The sequence below is a fragment of the Anopheles darlingi genome, chromosome 2 (assembly GCF_943734745.1).
Source record: "Anopheles darlingi chromosome 2, idAnoDarlMG_H_01, whole genome shotgun sequence".
Lineage (NCBI taxonomy): Eukaryota > Metazoa > Arthropoda > Insecta > Diptera > Culicidae > Anopheles > Anopheles darlingi.
The window spans coordinates 73,658,062-73,679,643 of NC_064874.1; the positions used below are offsets into that span (position 1 = coordinate 73,658,062).

General features: G+C 51.8%; 1 protein-coding gene across 2 annotated transcripts in view; it reads left to right on the forward strand.

The window, feature by feature from the left end:
* LOC125950485 (protein Shroom) overlaps positions 1-21,582 on the forward strand; it is a 183,592-nt gene that overhangs the window by 99,218 nt on the left and 62,792 nt on the right. For both annotated transcript variants that reach the window (XM_049678518.1, XM_049678519.1), the window contains exons 5-7: positions 377-944; positions 1,226-2,254; positions 2,327-3,451. In XM_049678518.1, coding sequence (XP_049534475.1) covers positions 377-944; positions 1,226-2,254; positions 2,327-3,451 — 2,722 coding nt within the window. The remainder of the gene's footprint in view (positions 1-376; positions 945-1,225; positions 2,255-2,326; positions 3,452-21,582) is intronic.

Below are 21,582 nucleotides of genomic sequence, written 5' to 3' on the forward strand. Positions count from 1 at the left end.
GTAATCTCACTTTCTGTTTTGATCGCGATCTGATCCGATCTGCTCCGATTTCATGCCTTGCTCTGCTTGTAAGAGACTCGCAGCTGACCGAGGCATGCAAATTACTTCCGTCAATTTCTTCAATCCACAAATTCCCATGACGTGTGTGCTCTTCAAACCATTATACCGCTCGGACCGCGGCACGTAGCTCACTAAAGCTTTGTGCAAATGTTTACGAACCATTGAGATGAAACGATGAACTTGTTGTTGGCCGTAACACTTTAAAATACACACAGACAAACGAAACTGATGACTAACGCAAACACACTGGCTCGCATACTGAAATCTCCTTTTTTCTCTTCTCTTCGATCGTCTCTTGGGCCCCTTCCCTCGATAGGTTCCACCTCGCAGCTGATTGCGCACAGTTCGCGCGTCCGAACACCGCAGCGGCACAACTCCGAGAGTATCCTCTACATGTCAAACGATGACCAATCGTCGCTGGGCGGTGTTTCCCAATCGACGGGCTCGCTCCATCACTCGCTGACGCATCGTCAGCAACAACAACAACAGCAGCAGCAGCAACAGCAGCAGACTCTCAACCACCATCACCAACAGCAGCAACAGCATAACCTTAACCACCATCGGCAGCACCGGCACAGTCATTTGCTTGCGAACGGTGCCGGCGGCAGGGACAACCAGGCGACGAACGGTGGTAGCTTAGCGACGTCTACAACGGGCCCAGCGACGGCCGCTGCTACGGTGGCACCCGGTTCGGGATCGCCTACGGGATCGGTGGCTGGCAGTTCGGTTTCCAGTTCCGCATCGAACACTCGCTCTAGTCGCAGCAATAATCGCTTGTTTCCTATCAGCACGTACACGGAACCACCGGGCAGCAACCAGGGCGGAAGTAGCGGTCCATCGACGGGCGGATCACCGGCCATCGGAGGCTCGGTACCTGATTTCAAGTAAGTCTCACTCGCTCGATGATAAACGCGCAACAGAAGTAGGTCGATCGTCAATTAGAGTCTCCAACAGGGCAGATTAAAAGCGTCATTGCTATTTTAAAAGCGGAATGATTATGCTCTTTCGGTCTTCGATCAGTTCTTTTTTATTGCTGTTGAAGATTTTGCGTTTGGGTAGAGAAAAAAGCAATTGAGATGAATCATCACAGTCAATGTTTTTTTGAATTGCAGATCGACTTTATTGCATCACTCATTCGCCTCAATATGTTTGCTTTTCTTTGTAGACAACTCAATACTCATAACTGGCAATCGGTGGCCGAACGGATAAACGAGCTGGAGAAGCATCAGCAGCAGCAGCAACAGCAGCAGCAGCAACAGCAGCAGCATCACGGAATCAATCCACAACACAACAACAGCAGCAGCACATCCAACCTGAACAGCAGCACCACCAGCTCTAGCAAGGGAGGACATCTAAATCCGCTCAATATAGCGGCAGCTGCAGCAGCTGCTGCTGCAACCTCCAACTCACCACTCTCCCCTCCCGGCAAGCAGCGTTACACCTACTTCGATCCGAGCAAAACGCATCGCGTCTCGAACCCTTCGCTGAAGGCGTTCCAGAAGAACGCCGTCATATCGTACTTTGAGCGTCAACAGCAGCACGCCCGGGAAAGCATTCACAAGCGACCGACTTCGCTCAATCTGTCGGCCGGTGGAGCTGGCAATTGCAATTCCGGTGGTTCCCCAAGCTCTGGCTCTTCTGCTTCGCCCCAATCTTCCAGCCAGCCAGCGAGTGCTGGATCGACGGTAACGACCTATTCGCAACGGTCGTCCATCTCCAGTGCGTACTCTTCCGCTACCGGTAGCATGATGGAGCTTTCGTCGAATGGTGGTGGTTCACTGTCGATGGGCAACTACTCACCGCCCAGTAGTCTGGCGGTGCAGCAGCAGCTAGATAAGCTGGCGGTGAATAATCTGCGGAACCAGCTCGCTTCCGTTCATACGATGAATTTGTTGAATAAGCCACCCGGATTGGGACCAACGATAGGCGAGCATCAGCATCAACAGCAACAGCAGCAGCAACAGATGATCAGCAACGCCACGCTGATACTGTCCTCGGCGCAGACTAACGGACTACCTGTCAGCGCGGAATCGCACATGATGGCGAGTGATAGTCACGATATGATCTCGGCGGCACTAGATGGAGCACCACCGCCACCGCCTCCGCCACGCAACCGTGCTTCGATGATACCACTGGGATCTGCAGGAGGTGGGATGTTAGCGCATCCTTCTGCTCATATGGCAACAGTTAGAAGGTAGGTTGTGCAAGTGATTTCCAGCTCCAGCTTATTCTCGTTGCTGAATTTCATTTTTTTCTTCTCCGACAGAACGTCATCCGCCTCGGAGTACTCGTCAATCCGTGATAAGCTGATTCAGCAGCGCCAGCAACTGTCGAAGGACCTACTCGGACCAATGATCATGGGACCAATTATTGCGCTCGATGATTGGGTTCCGGAGCGGCCACCCAAGAACCCGATGCTACGAATACCGAGCCCCGAGCTGCCACCACCGCCACCGATGCTCAGCCCTACCGAGGACGTACTGATGGTCAACCAGGACGAACCACTGCCACCGCCACCACCCGAAATCCTGAGACACATGCGCCAGCTCAGCGATTCCGGTGACTGTCGCTCCAACTCGGCCAGCCGGCGGAACAGTTTCGCCGGTCAAACCAACAAGAAGAGCCTGTACCGGGCCTCAACGTTCGAGAATCTGTCTCCTCCCGGTCCACAACATCCGACTGCGCAACAAGCGGGTCCCCCGCAGAACGGCATTGCGGGACCACCGGCGGTTCCGAAAAAACCTCAACAACCAAGCCAGACGCACCACCAGACCGATGTCTCAACACCCGTGAATGGACACCGTCGTCCGGCATCCAGCTTGGCCAAGACACAGATCCTACCATCGTTGGGTTCACCGGCTTCGATGCACCATCACCAGGCAGCTCATCTGCATCGTATGCAGCAGCACACCACCAACGGTAGGCCAACGCACGAGCAGCAACAGCAGCAACAGCAGCAACAACAACAGCAGCAGCATCGGTTGTCACTCCCGTTGCAGCAGACTGCTCACTCGCAGCCGGGTCTGGTGATGCCCGTTCAGCCACAGTTCGTGGCCGGTCGGCAATCGGATACACGGATTTCGGTACGCAAGCGTACCCACAACTCGCAACAGATACCGGCATCGGAGTATCTGATGAAGGTGAACGGGACCACGCCACCACCACCGTTGAAACCGCGCATGCCGGTGCAACCGCTGGCAGAGTGCAATGGGCAGCAGCCAACGCTGCAGCAAATGCAGCACCAGTTCCTTCAGCATCACCATCAACATCATCATCACCATCAACAGCAGCCGCACCAGCATCACCATCATCATCAACAACAGCAGCAGCTACAGCAGCAACAGCAACAATATCATCAGCATCAGCAGCTCATCTCGATGGGAAGCAAAAGGTAAGTGACAGAAACAATTAAACGTATTAAATCGTTGCAAACTGATCGATGGTTTTTGTTTTACAAAATCGATCGTCAACTGCTGGTTGCACAGATTTGCTACTATGTTATGAGCGGGTTATAAACAATCGCAGAGGTTAACCATTCAATTCCACGATCGAGATTATCTTATTGAGCCGTTGCTAACAAACGTCGTGTCGAGGCAGTAAAAACTGTCTCATAAATTTGCTTTCCTGATCTGCGATGTAGTGTTAATGTGTCGAAGTGTCTCACGACAGCAGGGTGCGAGTGTTAAAAACGCGCTCTGGACGCATACATATGCTGCGGCCACTATTAAGGGTTGATAATTAAGGGAACATGAACACTAACAACATCATTGTCTGTATCTAGTGTTCGGCGTGTGTGTGTGTGTGTGTGTGTGTATTGTAGTTGTTTTTGAGCGGCAATCGGCGGCACGAGCACCATATGTCGGACGGACTGACAAATGGTTTCACGCAAAGAATGCAAAGGACACCCGGCACCGCGGTCGGGGTAACGGGAAAAGTTGTCGGACACTAACAGCACACTAATCCAACCCAACCCACAGAGACGGACCTACTAAAAGGTAGATTTGTAATTGAATCATTATACTAAGCGCTTGTGGGGAATACGTCTTTGATTCTTGGGCATGCATACTTCGGGTCACTTCCCTCCGGTCCGGTGCCTAAAGTTGTGATGCAGACCCTTGATGCAGGAGCACTACTACTGCCGCTCCACGAGTGCTTCACAAAGACAGTTGACCTATTCTTTAATGGGCATGAATTTATTATAATCATATTATGGGCAACGCCATGGTGTCTCTGTCGGATGCTGGTACTGCTGCTGCTGTTGCTGCTGCAGTGCCGCTAACCGCAAGAACCTTAGCCGCGCAAGAAGTATAGCCACAGCGCCCAGGTACCATAGGATCAAATCTAAGCGCCTATTAATATTGCCGCTTGATCGGTCATGATTTTGGTTCCCTGTTTTTTTTGTTCGGTTGCTCATTGCCAGCAAACGCTAGGAGCTTGAAGCTGGCTGGTTCGTGAACTTATAGGTAAAGCGTGCGCACCGTCTTTATCCTTCTCTCTCTCTCTCTCTCTCTCTCTCTCTCTCTCTCTCTCTCTCATTCATGCTCACCCTTGAATTGACATTAATTGATCCTACTCAAGAGGGGTGGTTTGGTGGTACGCTGTGCCCTGATGCTTTAACTGATTGCATTAGGTCGGTTTGAGGTTGAACCAGTTCGCCGCTTAGCGTTGAAGTCTTTTGTACCTCGAAACCGTTTCAATGTCGCGGTGTGCAGCGTTTGGTACGCCCTTTTGGCCTAGCGAACGACCGACGATGCCGACGACGACGACGACGACAAGGACGATACGATATCAGACCTTGGTTGTGGTTGCTGCAAAGTATGCTGACCCCATTAGAATATCGGCTGATTAATTATGGCGGTCCAGCGACGACCGCGGCCCGATAATTAGGTTGCCATAAATAACTCTCCACGTACCGTGCTGTTTCCGCCTCCTTTTTATTTGCTCCGCGAACACAAACCATTTCCATTGCGCTTATTTTGCGCCATGGCTGTGGCTTGTGCAGGTCGAGCGTTTTCTCGTGATTTTTCCAGCACGTTTTCTCTCCTTAGGAAACTGCTCCTCAAGATGGTTTCTCTTTGGTGGACAAGCACAAACCGTGGGGGGAAGTGCATTCATTTGCAGCTCAAGCACTGAGTGGCAGCTTACAAGGCAGGAACCGACCGATTCACTTGCTGCAAAAGAACACAGCACAGCACACAGCTCACCATCGGTTCCTCTGTTCGGTTGGACAAGGAAAATGGCAAAAACGAAGAATAAATCACAAACCGTTAGCAGCAGCAGCAGCAGCAGCAGCAGCAGCAGCAGCAGCAGCAGCAGCAGCAGCAGCAGCAGCAGCAGCAGCAGCAGCAGAACCACTCGCAACTATGGTAAAAAGGCATTAGATTTTTATCGTACCACTGCACAAAACCGCTAGTCGTCCGCCGCAGCTCTTCATAAAGGCGTGCGCTCGCGGGGGTGCCGTTGCTTTCCTTTTCCGGGGTGTTTTCGCCGGCGACATCGTCGTGCGGGTGCCCGCAGGACTGGAAGAGCGATCAATTAATGGCTGCAACATTTGTTGCACTTTATCGCCCGGTGCTGTGTTGTCGTTGCGGCGTTGACGGATATTCCATCCATGCCAGGGGCTTTTTTTTTGCATGCCACCTCTCCGCCCTGCGCCCGTTACTTTGTAGCTGGAATATGGTGCGCGATAGTAAATTGAAGTTTTATCGATGATTTAAACGCGATCGTTTAGAAGTCGCTTGTTCGATTCGAATGATTGAACCGATCGATGGTGAAGCGTAGGGGAGAGGGGAGTTCAGTTGCGAGGTGATTTATGGTTTTTCGATAATTAGTGTCAGGTAACGGTGTGCCAAGTTAATAGTACCGACGAAACAGTGTACTACAAATCGCGATCCTTTAAATGGTGGTTGATCTACGTGCCGATCGGAGCTAGAGCCGGCACTACAACGTCTGTTAGTGAGAGAATGCTTTCGAATTGTGTAAAGCATTGCATTTGGACAGCCAGGGAGCTTCTTGGATGTTCGAACGAAGTCCTACTCAGTATCCACAATCGGCATCTGCAGTAGTGACACCTAATAAATTGGGCTCGATCACGCGAGGTGCGCGCTTTGTCGGCGATGCTGTTTCTGATGTTGTGCGCGCGCGCGTCTGCGCCACACAATCGTCGCATGTTTCGCATCAACTGGCCGCGGCAGATGCGGATCAGATCTGTGTGCCTCCGGTTTCGCTGTTCGAAATTCGTAATCTACACCACGCGCCCGCTGGCTGGCGATTGAGCGATGGTGACGAGGGTGAGTCTGTAGTTTGTGAAGTTGCGATCGTGATCGTGAGCCACGGAAAACAGTCGCTCTTGTCGCTGTTGCTCGAGCTTTTCACTTCATTTCGTTCGCTTGAAGTGACAACGAGGTATCTTCTAGGGGGCCACGATCTCGTGGACGACGTGGTGTCATCGAAAATGGTCGGCAGTGGCGCACGGTTTGTCAAATGATATAATAGCGCAGTGCAGCCCGGCCGATCGTGCAACCAAAACAATGATGAAGCGACGCGAAAGATCGACTCATTCTTGTTGCTGCTCTAGCTAGCTGCAACTGACCTGACGACGATAGTCTCGACAGAGCAGAGCGATTCGCGCATGTTGACATTAACCATTTTGCCGAGTTCGGCTGTCGGCTCGCTCGGTTGCTCGATACACGATTTTCTATCGTCACGCCGGAGCCGGGGCGGACGGGCACGGGGGGTGGGCGGGACGATTTATGGAACTGGAGCGCCACAGCCCAAAGCACAGTAAGAAGAGACAGAAAAGGGCTGAACCGCCGATGTCGACCAGCCGGTAGCTGCCCCAATCGAAACATAGAGGATGTAAAGGGCATCTCGGACCGCCGTTGTTGGCATTTGTGTCCTCGAGCACGTTGTACGTTCAAACGCGAGAGAGCTTTTCGACACGCATGTTGTTAACATTAGCCTGTTACAATGTTGCGCCCATCCCTTTCCTGGGCGTAATACGGGATGGAAAGAGCGATTAGCATGGATAAGGAATGCCCAATCGTTCGTTCCGGGGTCAGGGTAATTGATCTTACAGCGCGCGACATTCCAAGTGACATTTAATTCGGATTTACATGCCGCTGCTTTCTATTTTGGTTCCCGAAGGCTGATGAATAGTATTGCAATTGGTTTGTAAATCATGTTAAAGTAAACAAATTGTCCGGTCTCGACCGCGAAACCTTTTCCGGCGACGATTTTCCGCTTCGCGATCGCGCGTGATCTTGACCGATGTTTGGGCGAAGTACCGCTAGGTGGCGCTGTGGCCGGGTAAGCAGCTCTCGAGCAGTTTTATAGCAATTTCGAGCAGATCATTTATAGCAAAGCGAGCACTTTGAATTTGAACTCGCAACGGCCGTGCTTGTGAACAAAACGGGACAAAAATTATCAACCAATAGAGTTTCGAATAATGATTTATAATGATTTGAACATGTTTCATCTTTTTTCTTCCTATTATACTATCATTCTTCATATTTAATTGCGAAATGATCTTCTGCAAATGATCCTATAAATCTTCGACTGTCTATGCCCCCCAGGTTTTGATACTACTACAGACTACCAGAAGTACCTCCTATGTCTACACCAAAAATGGTGCTAAAGATCGCGAAACGAAAGGTCAAACGATCGATACATTCTCCGCCTTCCTCTACCGATCACTTAGCCACGGTATCCGGCATGTCACAACAGTTTTGCGTAGGGCGTCCGTCCCGAGGGAGGCTACCCCACCGTGTGGCCACCTAAATCAATGTTCGATCGTGTTTGGCACGAAACAACGCTACGTAAATGTCCATTCAAAGCCTCCCAATGCAAAAGAGCGAGTCAGCGAGCGATGGAGAATTATGGGCGGTGGTGTTTCCTGTTGCGCTCCAATGTGTGCACCATCATGCCATGGTCAGTTAGGTCAGTTGTGTTGTGTTGTGTTGTGTTAGTTTGTTCGTTAGCTTCATTGCGAAATGCATTAAATTCGCCACATCGTCACCAAATTGGCAGCTATCATCCATTACTGCGGCTCGCCGGTGTTGTGGACAACACCCAACCCAAACACCCCGAACGAGCCCTGTCGAATGATCGGGTTCGGAAGGGAGGAGATTGATTTTAGCCGCTAGTCGACGGGCGCTTTACGGACTCTCTAACTAGCGAAGCGAACTTATCACTTGGCGTGTATGTATACACGAGCGTCGCTTCGACAACCTCCAGCTGACCAGTGTCACAATTGGCGACAGCAAGCAAGATGGTGCCCTGGTGCTGCCGAGCCCTTCACTACCGCGTGAATTATTGTCTCTTTTGACTGTCCTGTCTGCCGGCGTCGCCACACAAACGTTTTCCTGCCGCTCCACGACCAAATGTGGCGCCCAAATAAATCCACACAATCACATTGGCCCCCTGAGAAGGCCCTTTGCTGGTGTTGCTGCTGCTGCTGCTGCTGCTGATAGCGTAACGTACGAGTTTTATGAAGTGTTTGCGCCGCGGGTAAATTGTAAACATATTGCAACTGCAATTTATTGGAACCGATTTTCATGAACCGCAGCGAATCGGAACCCTCCACCTTTTACTCCAGGAGGCCTCCGGAGGAGAGGAAGAGAAGGATAGTTATGCGACGCTGCACCCTTCCAGTAGGGAGATGGTTTTTGGGGTTTGCTGGCTGGCTGGCTGGCTGGCCTAGACTGCTGTAGCCGGTCTACACCAACGATGCGGTCATGCGGTGGTGATGATGGCGTTTTATGATTTTCCACTCTGCCACACATACGTCATCGGGTGGGCAGCGCCAGTGTGGTGGCCTTTCCGAGACGAGGAGGAATCGTAACCACCATTATTGCGCACTCGCGCACTGACGCTTTTAAGGTTCAGCCAGTGGTGGGTGGTGGCTATAGGCGGCCGCCTGTGGCCGCCGCTGTTTTTGCATGCGGTGCACACGCTGCACGCTTCGTTAAAGTGATCCTCGTGGGCAGAAAGGCTTTTGAGAGAGAGAGAGGGTGCCTTTGCAACAGTACGCGAACTGCGGCGAGCCTCAAAATTAGCCACATCGAATTGGTGATCCTAGTGCTTATGGCATTCAGCGCTGTGTGGTGGGCACTTATCGGTTTAGGGTGGGCGCACGCGCCTCATGTGTGTGAGTGTGTGTGTGTGTGTGTGTGTGTGTGTGTGTGTGGGAAATTGAAAGTGAATTCAGCTGGCAGGGCAGGGAACGATGTGCGAAACTGGGGCTCCTTCGCTTGTCGATACGATCCGTATCTCAAGTGGTTCTGGATGATTTATCTAAATATCAATTAGGAGCAGGCGCTGAGCCGTTCGCTAATGTTTTGACATAATACTGTTAATCAACGCGAACGCCGCTAGGGTGTGTTGATTATCTCCTAAGCAAAATTGCTTGAAAGCTGCAATTTGATCTAAACAACTGAGAACTATGGACGACCTTGACGTTGATTCATCGGCAACAATGTTCAATACTTGATGATCGGTTGGAACAGTCCAAAGTCCTGCTTTACAAGCTATCTAAGTTTTCATTAAGCTTAGGAGCTTGAAGGCGATCGCTCAAATGAAAAGTAAACGGGGTAATCAAGGCAATCTCGAGGTACGCAAGGTTCACTCGGCCCCCACTCATTGGTTCTACATCCTCCTTCTTGCGTTATCACTCGAAGCGCCTTGGACGCTTTAGTGGCTTGAACGCGGCAGTGCTAATGTTTGTTCCAGAAACACCTTACGGCCACCGATTTCCTCCCTCTAACGCGTGCAATCTATTCCCGGGCACACCTCCTTTTCACTGCAAATAGATCGACATCGCGGTACACGGGTGTGTGTTGATGATCGTGTCGCTGATGGCTGTGTGATCATAACGATCGCTTTCAATCATCGCTGCATCCCTGCCGAGCGTCGCCAGACGATGGCGAAGGAGTGACGCCCTGTAATTTAGGGAAGTGCTCTATTCGACGCGCCCTAGTTGCGTATTCCAGTTACCCGCTTTTATTTTTGCGTCGTGCCCTGATTTACGCGTGGTCCTGGTGCTGGTAATGTCGGAATGATGGACTGATGTCTTTCTCGTGGCCTTCGACCTTGAAGTAGCGAACGAAATCGTATTGGAAACGTATTATGGGACACTGGGTGAGTCCGGTCCACTGTTTTGCACCTGTCCAGTCAGTGTCCGCGACAATTATTCCTTGTCTGTCTGTCGAATACCGATAAATCAATCACAATTCGTCCCGGTTTTTTTTTTTTTGGCAAGTCCTGACCGGAAAGCGAGGTGGCATATTAAAACGTCATAATTCGCACCCCGCTGACCTCTCGGCAGGGTAGCCATTTCGTCATCTTGCCCGGCCCGGGGAAACTATTTCTTTGACCTCGATATAAAGGATCTGCAGCAGAGATCGATGAATTGTGGTTCATGCCACCGCCCTTCCTTGGATGGTGTAATCTGTAGGTGCTCGGCATTCGGCTCGGCGAGGCATCAGTTTCGCCACGAAATTGGTTCATCTGCCAGCGTCCAACGATAACGTAAGGTCTGGAATTTAGTAGCCGTCGTCGCCGCCGCCGCTGCGCTGCCGAATTGCGGTTGTAGTTGGCGGCGTTGTTTGATTGCGCGGAATGGTCAGTAATTTGTGGTTTCGCCCATGGAAGCTCGGTTTCGGGTTCGGGTTGATTGATCTGAATTACGGCGTCCACAGCACAGGTCAGGAGTCGGTGCCAGTATTGGGCGGCGGGATAACGTTGCGCAAATAAAGCGACGAAAGCGACGGTTTTATGGAAGTTTAATTATGCGACCACTGCAGCAGCAAGGCGGGGGGATGTTGGAAAAGAACTTGATGAAGCTGTTACCCAAGATGCTGAGACGGTTCCGTGACCATATTCAGTGGAAAAGGTCGAACAACGGCGCTACCAATAAGCGCTAACCAATGCAATTCTCAATACGCCTCCACCCAAAACTAACGATCGAGCATCGATCCTAATAAGACGAATTGAATCCTAGTCCATGTCCAATCCCTCCACCGTACCGGGGAAGGGAGGGACCTAGAAGGGTTCCTTGTCTTCACCTGCCACAGACCTCGACCCACGGGATTACGCCGTGGTCGAGCCATGTTTTCTCGCGCGCTCGCACCGTCGAATAGGTAGGTGAACGGGCTAAACCCCACAGATCCCGTTGACGCCCCCGGGTCAACCTCCCTTAATGGGCGCTGGACGGAAAGTGAACGTTTCGCGCGTTTCGTGCGCCCGACTTAGAAGCGTCGTTGCAGTTCCCAGTATTGCAAACGCTGAATCTCTCGCTACGCATCTGCTACAAAAAGAAGGGCCAAATAGTTTACCAAAGGGAATCGACAAACGATCTTCCAAAAACCCCCCCTGGACCCAACTCCAACAGTTTCGCGACTCGAAAGTGCCGGGACTCACGGGCATGGTGCACAGACTGCTACAGTGCCTTCCCGAAAGGTCTCTAGCGCACAGGTCTCTGTTGTGCGGAAAATGAACTCCATAAATCAATAAAGCACCCAACGTCGATACTTCTGGTCGAGGACGACGTCTATCTGTCTGTCTGTAAGTCTGCGCGAATCCACTACGGGACCACTATTGATGGATCAACAACAGCGACGCCGACGACGATGACGACGACGTTTGTTATGGCCGTATTTTGACGTGCTCCGGCGAATTTTCTTCCACTTTCGCCACGCGAGCCGCCCTGAAGTGGGTTGGTGGTGCAGCTGTCATTAAGATGTTTACCAAGGGCCCTCGCGGGAAGGATACTAGAAACACCCTCCACAGTGTGCGCGTGCGACCTCTGGCAGGGGCAGCAGCAGCAGCAGCAGCACCAGATTGCCAAGTCGGTGGTGCTGCGGCGTGGTACTTGTCGGGGGGGTGAACTTTAGCTCGAAAGAAGAAGAAAAAGTAGAAGAAGAAGAAGGGGAATAGCGTGCGGGACAGAGCCCGAGAATTGGGACTTCTTCGGTGGGAGTGGTGGAAGATCGGTGGTGCAACATCCAATTTAGATGAACCTTTAGCCGGGGTTTGATTTGCGGCGCCACACTGGACGTGGCGGGCACGAACGCGAACCCCCGGCAGATAGGTCACATCACGGCCTGGGGTCCAGGTCCGGGCATCAACTTACTACTCCAGATGGTTCCTCGGCGCGGATCGTTTAGATAGTCGCGTCAGTCGCGGCCCGGAATGAGTGAAATGTTTGTGTCTGTCTCTGTGTCCGTGGTGTCTATGTGTGTGAAATGTTTGAAAATTGGCTCGTTAGTTCAGTTCGTTGCGCCTGCCACGAGAGATGGCATCTGACCACCTTCACGGAACAGCCACATTTTCCATCCGACGGCTCTATATATCTCGTACACGGTGCCATCGGTATGGCACCGTAAATTGGAAGAAATACTACTTCAATAACCGCGACGGTACGGGGCGGGAGGAACCCGTCAAGGTGTACCGTCTGTGCTTCGATCTGTCTACGGGATCTCCCGACGACGACGGCGACGGCGACGACGACCTCCGCGCTGCTCTGGGTGCTCCAGATCGAAAGTGAAACTTTCCATTCGGAGCGAAGCTAATCCGGAATATAAATACCTTGCGCGCCACCTCACGAACGTCTCAGCGATGGACGCGTTATAGAGACATCTCTTGATCTTGCTGGTGCCTTGGAGCGGAAGGCCGGTTGAATTCGGAACGGATTTTGGAATGGGAGTGCGCAGTGGAGTCAATGTTTTCCTTTTACGATCGATGGCCAGAGCAGACCAGACTGGAGCTGGCCTAGACTGGTGGGAATATTAGTCATTTGTGGCCCAAGCCCAAGATACCATTACACCCGGGAAGGGCTATATGACTTTGAGTAACTTCACTCGCCCTCGAGTCTCACGATTAGTGGAACTGTTCCAAGTACATTATACCCTTTCCAGTAGCCGCAGTAGAGAAGCTCTTCATCTTCTCCTGCTGCTACTGCGGCTTGCGGTGCTGCGCCTTTTATGAAACTTCATAAACGCACTTCAAAAAGGGCCGCGCGGCGGCCTCCCTAATCCATCTAATAACTTTACGCAATGCGGTCTAGGTGCTATACTTGTTGCGATACGGATACGAGTGTAACACTGTAGCACTACTCTCTAGGCCAAACCCCAAAAAGGGGCTCAATCATCTCAATCAACCTAATCCCATGCAGCGACGCCAGGCCACCACCTGCAGCGTTCGGGGTGACCCCCGGGGTGGCCAATCGGCGGTGACGTTTTCAGTGTTCCATCATTCACAACATTCTCTACACTCTGTCTGTCTGCATGCTGGAGGCTCACTTCGACACCCCAGCAGCCCACGCCCCAATCTCGGTTCGGTTCGCAGAGCGCAGAGCGCTAATGGCGACGGCGGTCGATTTGATTCGGCCACAAACGCTGGCTGGCCATGCGACGTCGCAGGCCTGGGGCTCCATGTGACGTACCCCGGGCCCCGTTCGTACGCGGTGGCAGTTTCGCCATCATGTCCATCAATCATGCTGGTGGTGCTGCGCTTTTTCAGAGATCGGGATCACACGATCTCTCGGGGGTGGCCCTCTCCCCCTCCCCTCGTTCCGAAGCGGCGTTTGAACTGATTTTGTAATTTTTCGGGCCAGTCGATCACGGGTGTCGCCCGCTCTGGGGCCACACCTGGTCCAATCGTTACCGTTTTCGGTGTCACATCTTACTACCCGGTTTGCCGGTTTAGGAGACGCGCGTGTGTGTATGTGTATGTGTGTGTGTGAGTGAGTGATCTGTCTCAATGTAGCTTACGCGCCGCCACGGGTGATGGTTTGGAGTGGCTCAAGAGGTCAGTGGGTTCAATGGGTAAACCAGAACCCGCGCGCGCGCGCACCGTTTACTACAGTTCGAAAAGCGACCGCAACAGCCTTGCTCGAGGCCACCACCTCCCGTCTCAGAGACCGATACGGGGTCCTCCGTAGAGCCCACGAGGATCCCTCATGCGGCTGGCCACCCACATGCACAGGCGCCTTCTATGCCCGTGGCACGCGGAGGTGTCTATCTACAAACACATTAAAAACGCGGTTCCTTCGCGCCGGTGCGGATTAACTTACTTTCGTGGCTCTCTGGTGGGTTGCTGCTGCTGCTGCTGTTGCTGGTCACATGTCTTTTTGAAGGCGCGCAGCCGCATGAATCCATAAAAAGGGAAGAGTTTAGATAGACGCGCTGGGCCGCGTATGACATGATGACCTACTGATCGGTAAATGATGCGAGCGGTTTTTGTTGCTGTTGTTGTTGTGTGCCGGTTGTTTCGGTGATGATCGTCCTCTGCCGTGCCTCTGCCAGGCAGCTCAAGGTAGAAAAAGGGGCCACGAAGGTGTCTACCAGTTATTCGCGTAAAAATGAAGGAGCGTCTTTGAAGGACGTTTGGGTAGCATAAGGTTTGGGATTCCTTTCCATGGTGGAGAAGAGTATCTTTTATGGAATTCCAAAAAGCCGAGTGATCGCAAGACAGTTGAAGTTAATAACACTGTCTGTCACTAGACATGTACTTCATACACGTTTAATGTTTAATTTGACTAAGCTACAGACGAAATTATGTACTTGGCAAATATGTTTTAAGCGGCAACTGCACGCGAATAACCCATAGTTTGCTCCCTTTCGAGCTCTCTCGCGATGGCGATCGCCGAAGAGAGAGAAACGCTTCCCTCGGAGTCTCCCAGTTTTGCGTTTCTTTTGGTTCTGTTTTCCGTTTGGTTCGCGATTCTTGCAGCACATGATGGGAGTTTTGCAATTAATTAAAATTTAGATAAAATGAAAATGATTTAAACATAATTTCAAACACTTAATAATTTTACTTTTAAATGCTAAAATCGTTATTATGAGAGTGAATTATTTCGACTGAAGTATGTTTCACAGCACTCATGCTGGGTTGAAAGTTGTACAATAATATGCCCACCCATTTACACACTTGGCGTCTCCATACATGCTGGTTAATCATTGATCATATGATGAGTGTAATGATCATGGCTTTGTTCAAATAATTTTGAATGATTATGCTTCATGTAGAAGTGCCCATTGCTAAAAGCTGTACTCTCACTAAGTACAAATTATTGAGGAAGAATCTGAGAATTGAGGAAACCATTCTTGGGATAGCTTTACTCGACTTTTAGTTACTGAAGTAAAGTTTAACGAAAAGAAATGTAGAAAAGTTTATTTAACAAAAACATGTTCCAAAAATTACGATTTTCATGGTTCATATAAGCCTTAGATCGAATAAACCCGGTTGTGGCCACCACATTGGAACGCACTGTAACCATTCCTAGCCCCACGCTCCAAATTCGAGCTCTTTGCGGCATCATCATCATCATCATCATCGTCGTCGTGCCGCTGGAACCGAACCCCAACCGCCACGATCATCCGGTTATGTTCGCACTGCTCGAAACCGAACACCGCAGCTACTACGGTTCGAGCAGGAGGAGGCGCCCAGTTTCCAGTTGATCGTTGTACGGCACGGACGTACGTACGTTCCGTGACGCGATCTTTTCCTCTCACACTCTACCACGGGTTCTCCTGTAACTTCTCCAACCGCCGACCGCCGTTTTGTGTGACTTCTCTTCTCGTGTTAATTGCCCGCTCGTCTGTGCAACGTGTATGAGTGCGAAAGCGAAATCTACCGTGGGGAGAACGGTTGCATTTTGCATTTCCAACCATCTGGCGTGCTCTGGTGCGCATTCAGAATTACTGCTCGACACGCCGATCGCTCTGCATCGGATCGATCGGCAGCTCACTTGAGAGATAGGGGTGCCCGTTGCGTGTGTGTAATCCGAGAACTCGGACAGGGGGACCCGGTTGCGGAATGATCACCGGGAATGAGCGCGATATCGACGACGCGGTGACTAGCTGTGTTCGACCTTGTGCAAAGTGTAGCGTGAAGCACGCTCTACTGTGAAGAGTCCCCGCCAGCCAAAGCAAAAGCAGATAACCTTCTGAACCCTGTTCGCATGTGCGCAGAACGCGCGAAGGGGGGTTTGTGGAAGTGTGATAACGATCAGCTGTGCGCGATCATCAACCAAGTATTAGAAGCCAAGTGTGCACTGACCCCTTCCCCGTGTCCAGTGCCGTGGCGTGTTGTCTCTACGGTGGCGCACCTTTCGCACCGTATTCCGGGTTAGTGTGCTGCTGCTGGTGACGGTGTGATGTGACATGAAGCCGCGTGTGTGTGTGCTGACCGGAAAAGGGTGTTTCGCACAAAATTAGGTTAGCAGAACGACGCCGCCTCAGCTGTTGCTGCTGCTGCTGCTGCCTACACCAGGCGCAGTTCGCACACACATACTTACCCACACACACACGCGCACGCGCGCCCCTGGAAGTGAGTCAACAACGAAACGAAAGGGGCTGTGACCGCCTGTGACCGCGGTGTGTGGTGCGGCATCTGCAAAGGAAAAGCAATTACCGATCAGCATCAGATTAGAGAGAGAGTTGAGTGAGACAACAGAGGGTGGGGAGGAGAAGAAGGAGTCGTTTCTGTGTTTGTGCTGACGTGTATGACGTGGATTGTGTGTGCCACACGATCATTGCCATCATCAACATCAGCGTCACCGTGCCTCCCCGAGAGGTGCACCGAGAGCAGAAGAATGGTGTTTGGAAGCCGCTTTCGGATTGGAAGGTAAGCTCGGCCGGATCAGTCAATAGAACCGATCCTTCATTGCATCATCCCCATGGAATGCTGCCGTGTCTATGTCGGCGTGTCGCTGAGTAAGATGGTCTGACGATTGCTCCAGATCTGCCACCAATTGGTTTAGAGCTCCACACCTTCAGCGAACCGATTGCCAATCTCGCTTTCCCCGCTTTGCGTTACGTTGTGTCACCCGGACAAAGGCACCTTTCGAGGCCACACCGGTGCGCTTCCGCTCTCTCGTGTGCCATTTTTTTTTTTTTTTTAGAAAGGAGCTCCGGGTGGCTAGCCCGAGCGCCGCTCCCACACACACGTGCGCCGTGCGTGCACTTTTCGGGGATGGCGATGCTGCATCCCATTTTGCAGAAGGCCGGACGCACCGCACCGGTCGAAGATTGTGCTGCGTTCTGTGTGTGTGTCGTTCCGTCACCAAGCAGCGTGCGAGCGCGCTGCGCGCTGTTGTTACACAATCCGTCCGGATCCGCTACGAACGGCACATGGCGGCGGCGGCGCGGCTGGAGAAAGAGAAGCACACTCGTCGCTCCCCCGTTTTGTGTACTTTCACTCGCTGCTGGTGCTGGGAGGGCCGAATAACAACAACAACAACACCGACAACAGTTCAGGAGACTCCCGGAGGGGGAGATCCCACACCGACGACGCCGCGCCACATTTCGCGCATCAGTTTTCAGCGCTTTGCTTCGTGTGATCACCATCACAGCACCTCACGGCCGGGTAGATGATGATCATCATGATGATCGTTTGGCTTTTTGGTAGCCTTTGCACCCCCATCCCGTACTTGGAGGAGATCAGCGCTGCTACCGAGCCGCGCGCCCGCACTGCCGCATTATAGTGGCCCAAGATAAACGAGGATTGTCCGAGGTGAGGCAGACATCCTTTGGGGCAGAGAAATGCGGAGGGAAAGGAAGCCACGGACAAGGGCGATTACGGTGGCTACCGCGTCATTATAACTATGTGTATATGTGTTCCATTATGGTTCATTACTCGGGCTGGCTGGTTGGCTGCGATCGTTCAAAAATAGCCTTTAGGTGCAGGAGCACCCACCGGAGGAGAAGCTTGAGCTTATGACGCCATGGCAATGGCGGCGGCGATGGCGTGGAGCGATTTGAAATAATTAGCAGCTAAACACAGTGGCTCGCCATTATTTGCAGCTTCTCGTGGTCGTGGTCCGGCGTCGAGGATTTTTTTTTTGGCGGGAGTTTGGGTAAACAAAATGGGCCTGCGGCTGGTCAGCCAACCAGCGGCCAAGGTTTCCTGGGAAATCTTGAACTCGGAAGGCTTGGTTCGTCGTGGTTTCTTTGCGCGCAATTTACTGCTGTGTCGAACGTGTGAGGTGTTTGGAAAATTGAGGCAAAAGTCTTAACCTGTGTAAGATCTGCCCTATACCGTTACTACCACGTTGGCAGATCACTCTCTGAAGTGTGGAGGTGACCGCCTTGTAACTTCCAAAATGTCGCCCAGTAAGTTGGCTTAGTAGTTCCAGGAAACAATCGCTCGGAATATAACCGCAAACGGCAGGAGGGAGTCCTATTTTTGTCCTACTGTCTGCTATTGTGTGGAGCATCAACAGCAGCAGACTTCGGAGTTGTTATTCCTGGAGGTGAGTTCCATAAAAGATGCGGAAAACCCCCCGCGACTCAGGACTGTCACTGCCGCTCGTGTGTTTGCCCTACATCGAACGCCCAGGGGTTATTCATCTCCAGTAACATATCCCCCAGTTTGTGGTTTTGTGTGCTCGTGGCTTTGTGACGTACCTTCCACCGCGCAGGGCCCCATTCTAACGGTTCAACGGTGACAGCTGCACGACATCACTCGGGCACTACAACGGCAATACCCGGACACTATACGCAAACGCGCAACCTTCTCCTTCTTCTTGTATTCCCCGAGACAAAGGAACGAGTCTTGGCGTCTTCGTGCGGGGGTACTACACTCGTCTCGTTCTCCTCTTTCCCCTTCCGCGTCGGAGCTCTAACCAAGTGGAGCATTTGGAGTAGCAGTTCTCGCAGCGTAGCGCGGCACCGCAGAAAGCCATAATACCAGAACTGGAAACTGGTGGTTGGCGCATGAGTTCATTCTATCCGAGCGTGTACACACGGACCCGATGACTCACGAACTATCCGCGGTTTTTGGGGCTGTAGCTTACCAGCTTACTTGTGCATCGTTTTGCATCGTGCAAACAATTCAACCACGATCGCGACCAAAAGCACACAAATGCTCCCAGGAACAGCAGTAACGCAATGGATGTGATCAAAAGGACCGGAGGGCCTGGTTGCAACAGGTTTACGCGAAGATTCACCATCAACGATAAAGCTAGATAAATGGCGTTTTATTGTATTACCCCACACCATTCCTTTCTCTTCTCTAGCGATCGCGTACGATCGCTCTTCCGCGCACGGGACCATCGGGATCAATCGCCTCAATGCGCGAGCTCTGTTGCACTTCTGTTGCTGGCGGCGCCTGAGGCGATTTCGAAGAAGTTGGAAGACCCTTCAAATGCACTCCGTTGTTCTACTTTGCCTTCTTTTCAATTCCCACACCACACCACACCACACCGTCACACTGGTGCGACTCCGATGGCGACATGCTGTTGCTGCCGATGATGAAGATGAAGCTGATGATGCCGGGTGATGTTCACGGTTCGGTCGCGGTTCGTTTCGCTTGCGACGTACCAGAACTTGGCACGTGGCTCCTGCTCCGTGTCTCTGTGTCGGTCGGTCGCACAGAGTCAAAGGAGGGTGGAAGTTCAACAAACCATACGCTCGGCAACACCACGCGTTGAGAGTTGAGTCACACATTACCGGCCGTGTGACGGTGACGGTTAAGTCGATGTTCTCGCGTGATTATCGCTGTGCCCCGTGGGTGCGGTTTGCATAACACATGTGGTTGGTTTACTCATCGAGTGTGTCAAAGTCAAGTTCATGTATAGTAGAGGGCCCTTCAGCGAGGCATCAGCAATCCACAGTTGAACTTGCGCTGCCCTGCGCCATAAAGAGCAACATGGAATCCTCATTAACAGCAGAACCGCTTCGCACTTCGCACTTCCCGGTTTGTCTTATCGACGTATCTACGGCTCTCGACTGTCAGTTCTTCCCGAAGTTCTTCCGCTTCTTGGTTTCTCTGCGCGAGTCTGTTCTGGAGAGAACTCCACTGTCGAGCACATTGACACTCTGTGTACTCGGCTGGAAAGCTTGAAGTTCGAGGAACTTTTCGACGTCAACGTCCACCACCACCACCATAATCGTAAGTGGCATCAACAGAAGCAGACTCTCCAGAAGCCATTAACGAAACTCCGGACGCCCGGGTTGGTATGGACCGGGGGATGATAGCTCACGATCGCTAACAGTACAATGGCCGGTCGAAGATCTGGATTCGACATTAAGTCCGGCTGCTGCCGGTGCTGCGTCGTGCGTGTGCAATTAAGACTTTACGACTTCAACGCGCCTCGCTGACCGGGCCTCCTACTCCGGGTTATTGTCTCAGGCCAGCCGGGTCGATTGGCCACGGTATAAGGAACTCACACCGACTCCCACCCCCCACGAGGAATGACCTAATAAAAGTGAAATAACTTTCCTTCACATTTCGGCCACAGACCATACGGACGACGGCGCGAGTATACGCGAAGTGTTCACCGACCGTACTTCCGGTTCCCTTTCGTAAGAGCTGCCCGGACGGAGAGGCGGGGGGGAGGGTCTTTCGGTCGGGTCTCCTCTTCCTTCGATCCGACCCCTGGTCGTTTCGATTTCATTCGACCGGCCGACCGACGACCTTCGACTTTTTTCGCCAAAAAGCCTTCCGCTCCGCCGCAACGCATCCCATCCGGCGTTAACGACTTTGGCTAAATTCAATCTGAACCGGACGACGAGACGGAGTGTGAATGGTGTGAGTGTGTTACGTCCCCGTACCCTCGGTCAGAAAAGGGGAGCGCGTTTTGCAGAGGTGCTGCTGCGGTCTGTTCCGTCGACTTTGTTCTCTCCACTGCTTCTTGTGGCCACGTAGCCGGCTGGTTGTGGTCTGTCGCTTCTGCTATCTGCCGCTACTGTTGCTACTCCTGCTGCTGCATACATAAGGCAGAAGATGGGGGGCGAGAAGTAGCGAACCGTTGCGAAACCAAACCACAGCCTCAGTCATTGCCTCAGCCACAAACCATGCGCGAAGATAATGAACACATTCTTCGGAGCGTTTTGTTGTTGGCTTTCGCCAGCATTTTTGCCGGGTGGTTTTTGGGCTGTGTTCGAGGTGCCAGGAGATCGCGTAGACGGTCTCTCTCTCTTTGCACGCGGGAACAGGAGAATTTGTTGTTGAAAAGTTGAATTTTACATTACATGCCACGACGCTGCCACGATGATCTCTTCTGGTGGTTTCCCTTTTTCGTTTCGTGGCGTTCCGAATGGTTGCTTGCCCGTCTGCAGTGATTCCAGCTTCTTATATCGCTACAAGTATTGTGAGGCTCAAGGTTATAAACGGGATTTTCCAGCGTAGTAGCGTAGCAACAAAACTTCGAAGTTGAAAGTCTCGCAAAATAATCCCGAAATGGCTCTGGGTTCTCTAGGATTTTTGGAACCCATTTCAAATCCCCCAAAACCAGGGCCTTAAATTGGGCAAACTATAAAATCATTTATTATGTTCGCTCACTGATTGATGGATTAGCGATCGCAGCGACAACGGCGCGCGGCACACCAAGAACCATTCCTTTGTTTAACTAAAGATAGAGAGAGAAAGAGAACGAAAAAAAAAAACAAACCCAAAAAGAATGTTTTATTTCTCCAAACATAAAATGCAAAATCTGCAATCACTGGCCTCGGTTTGTGGGCGTTTTTACGTGGACCTTTTTCAACGAGCCTCCAACCTTGACCGGCGGTTCGCACACGC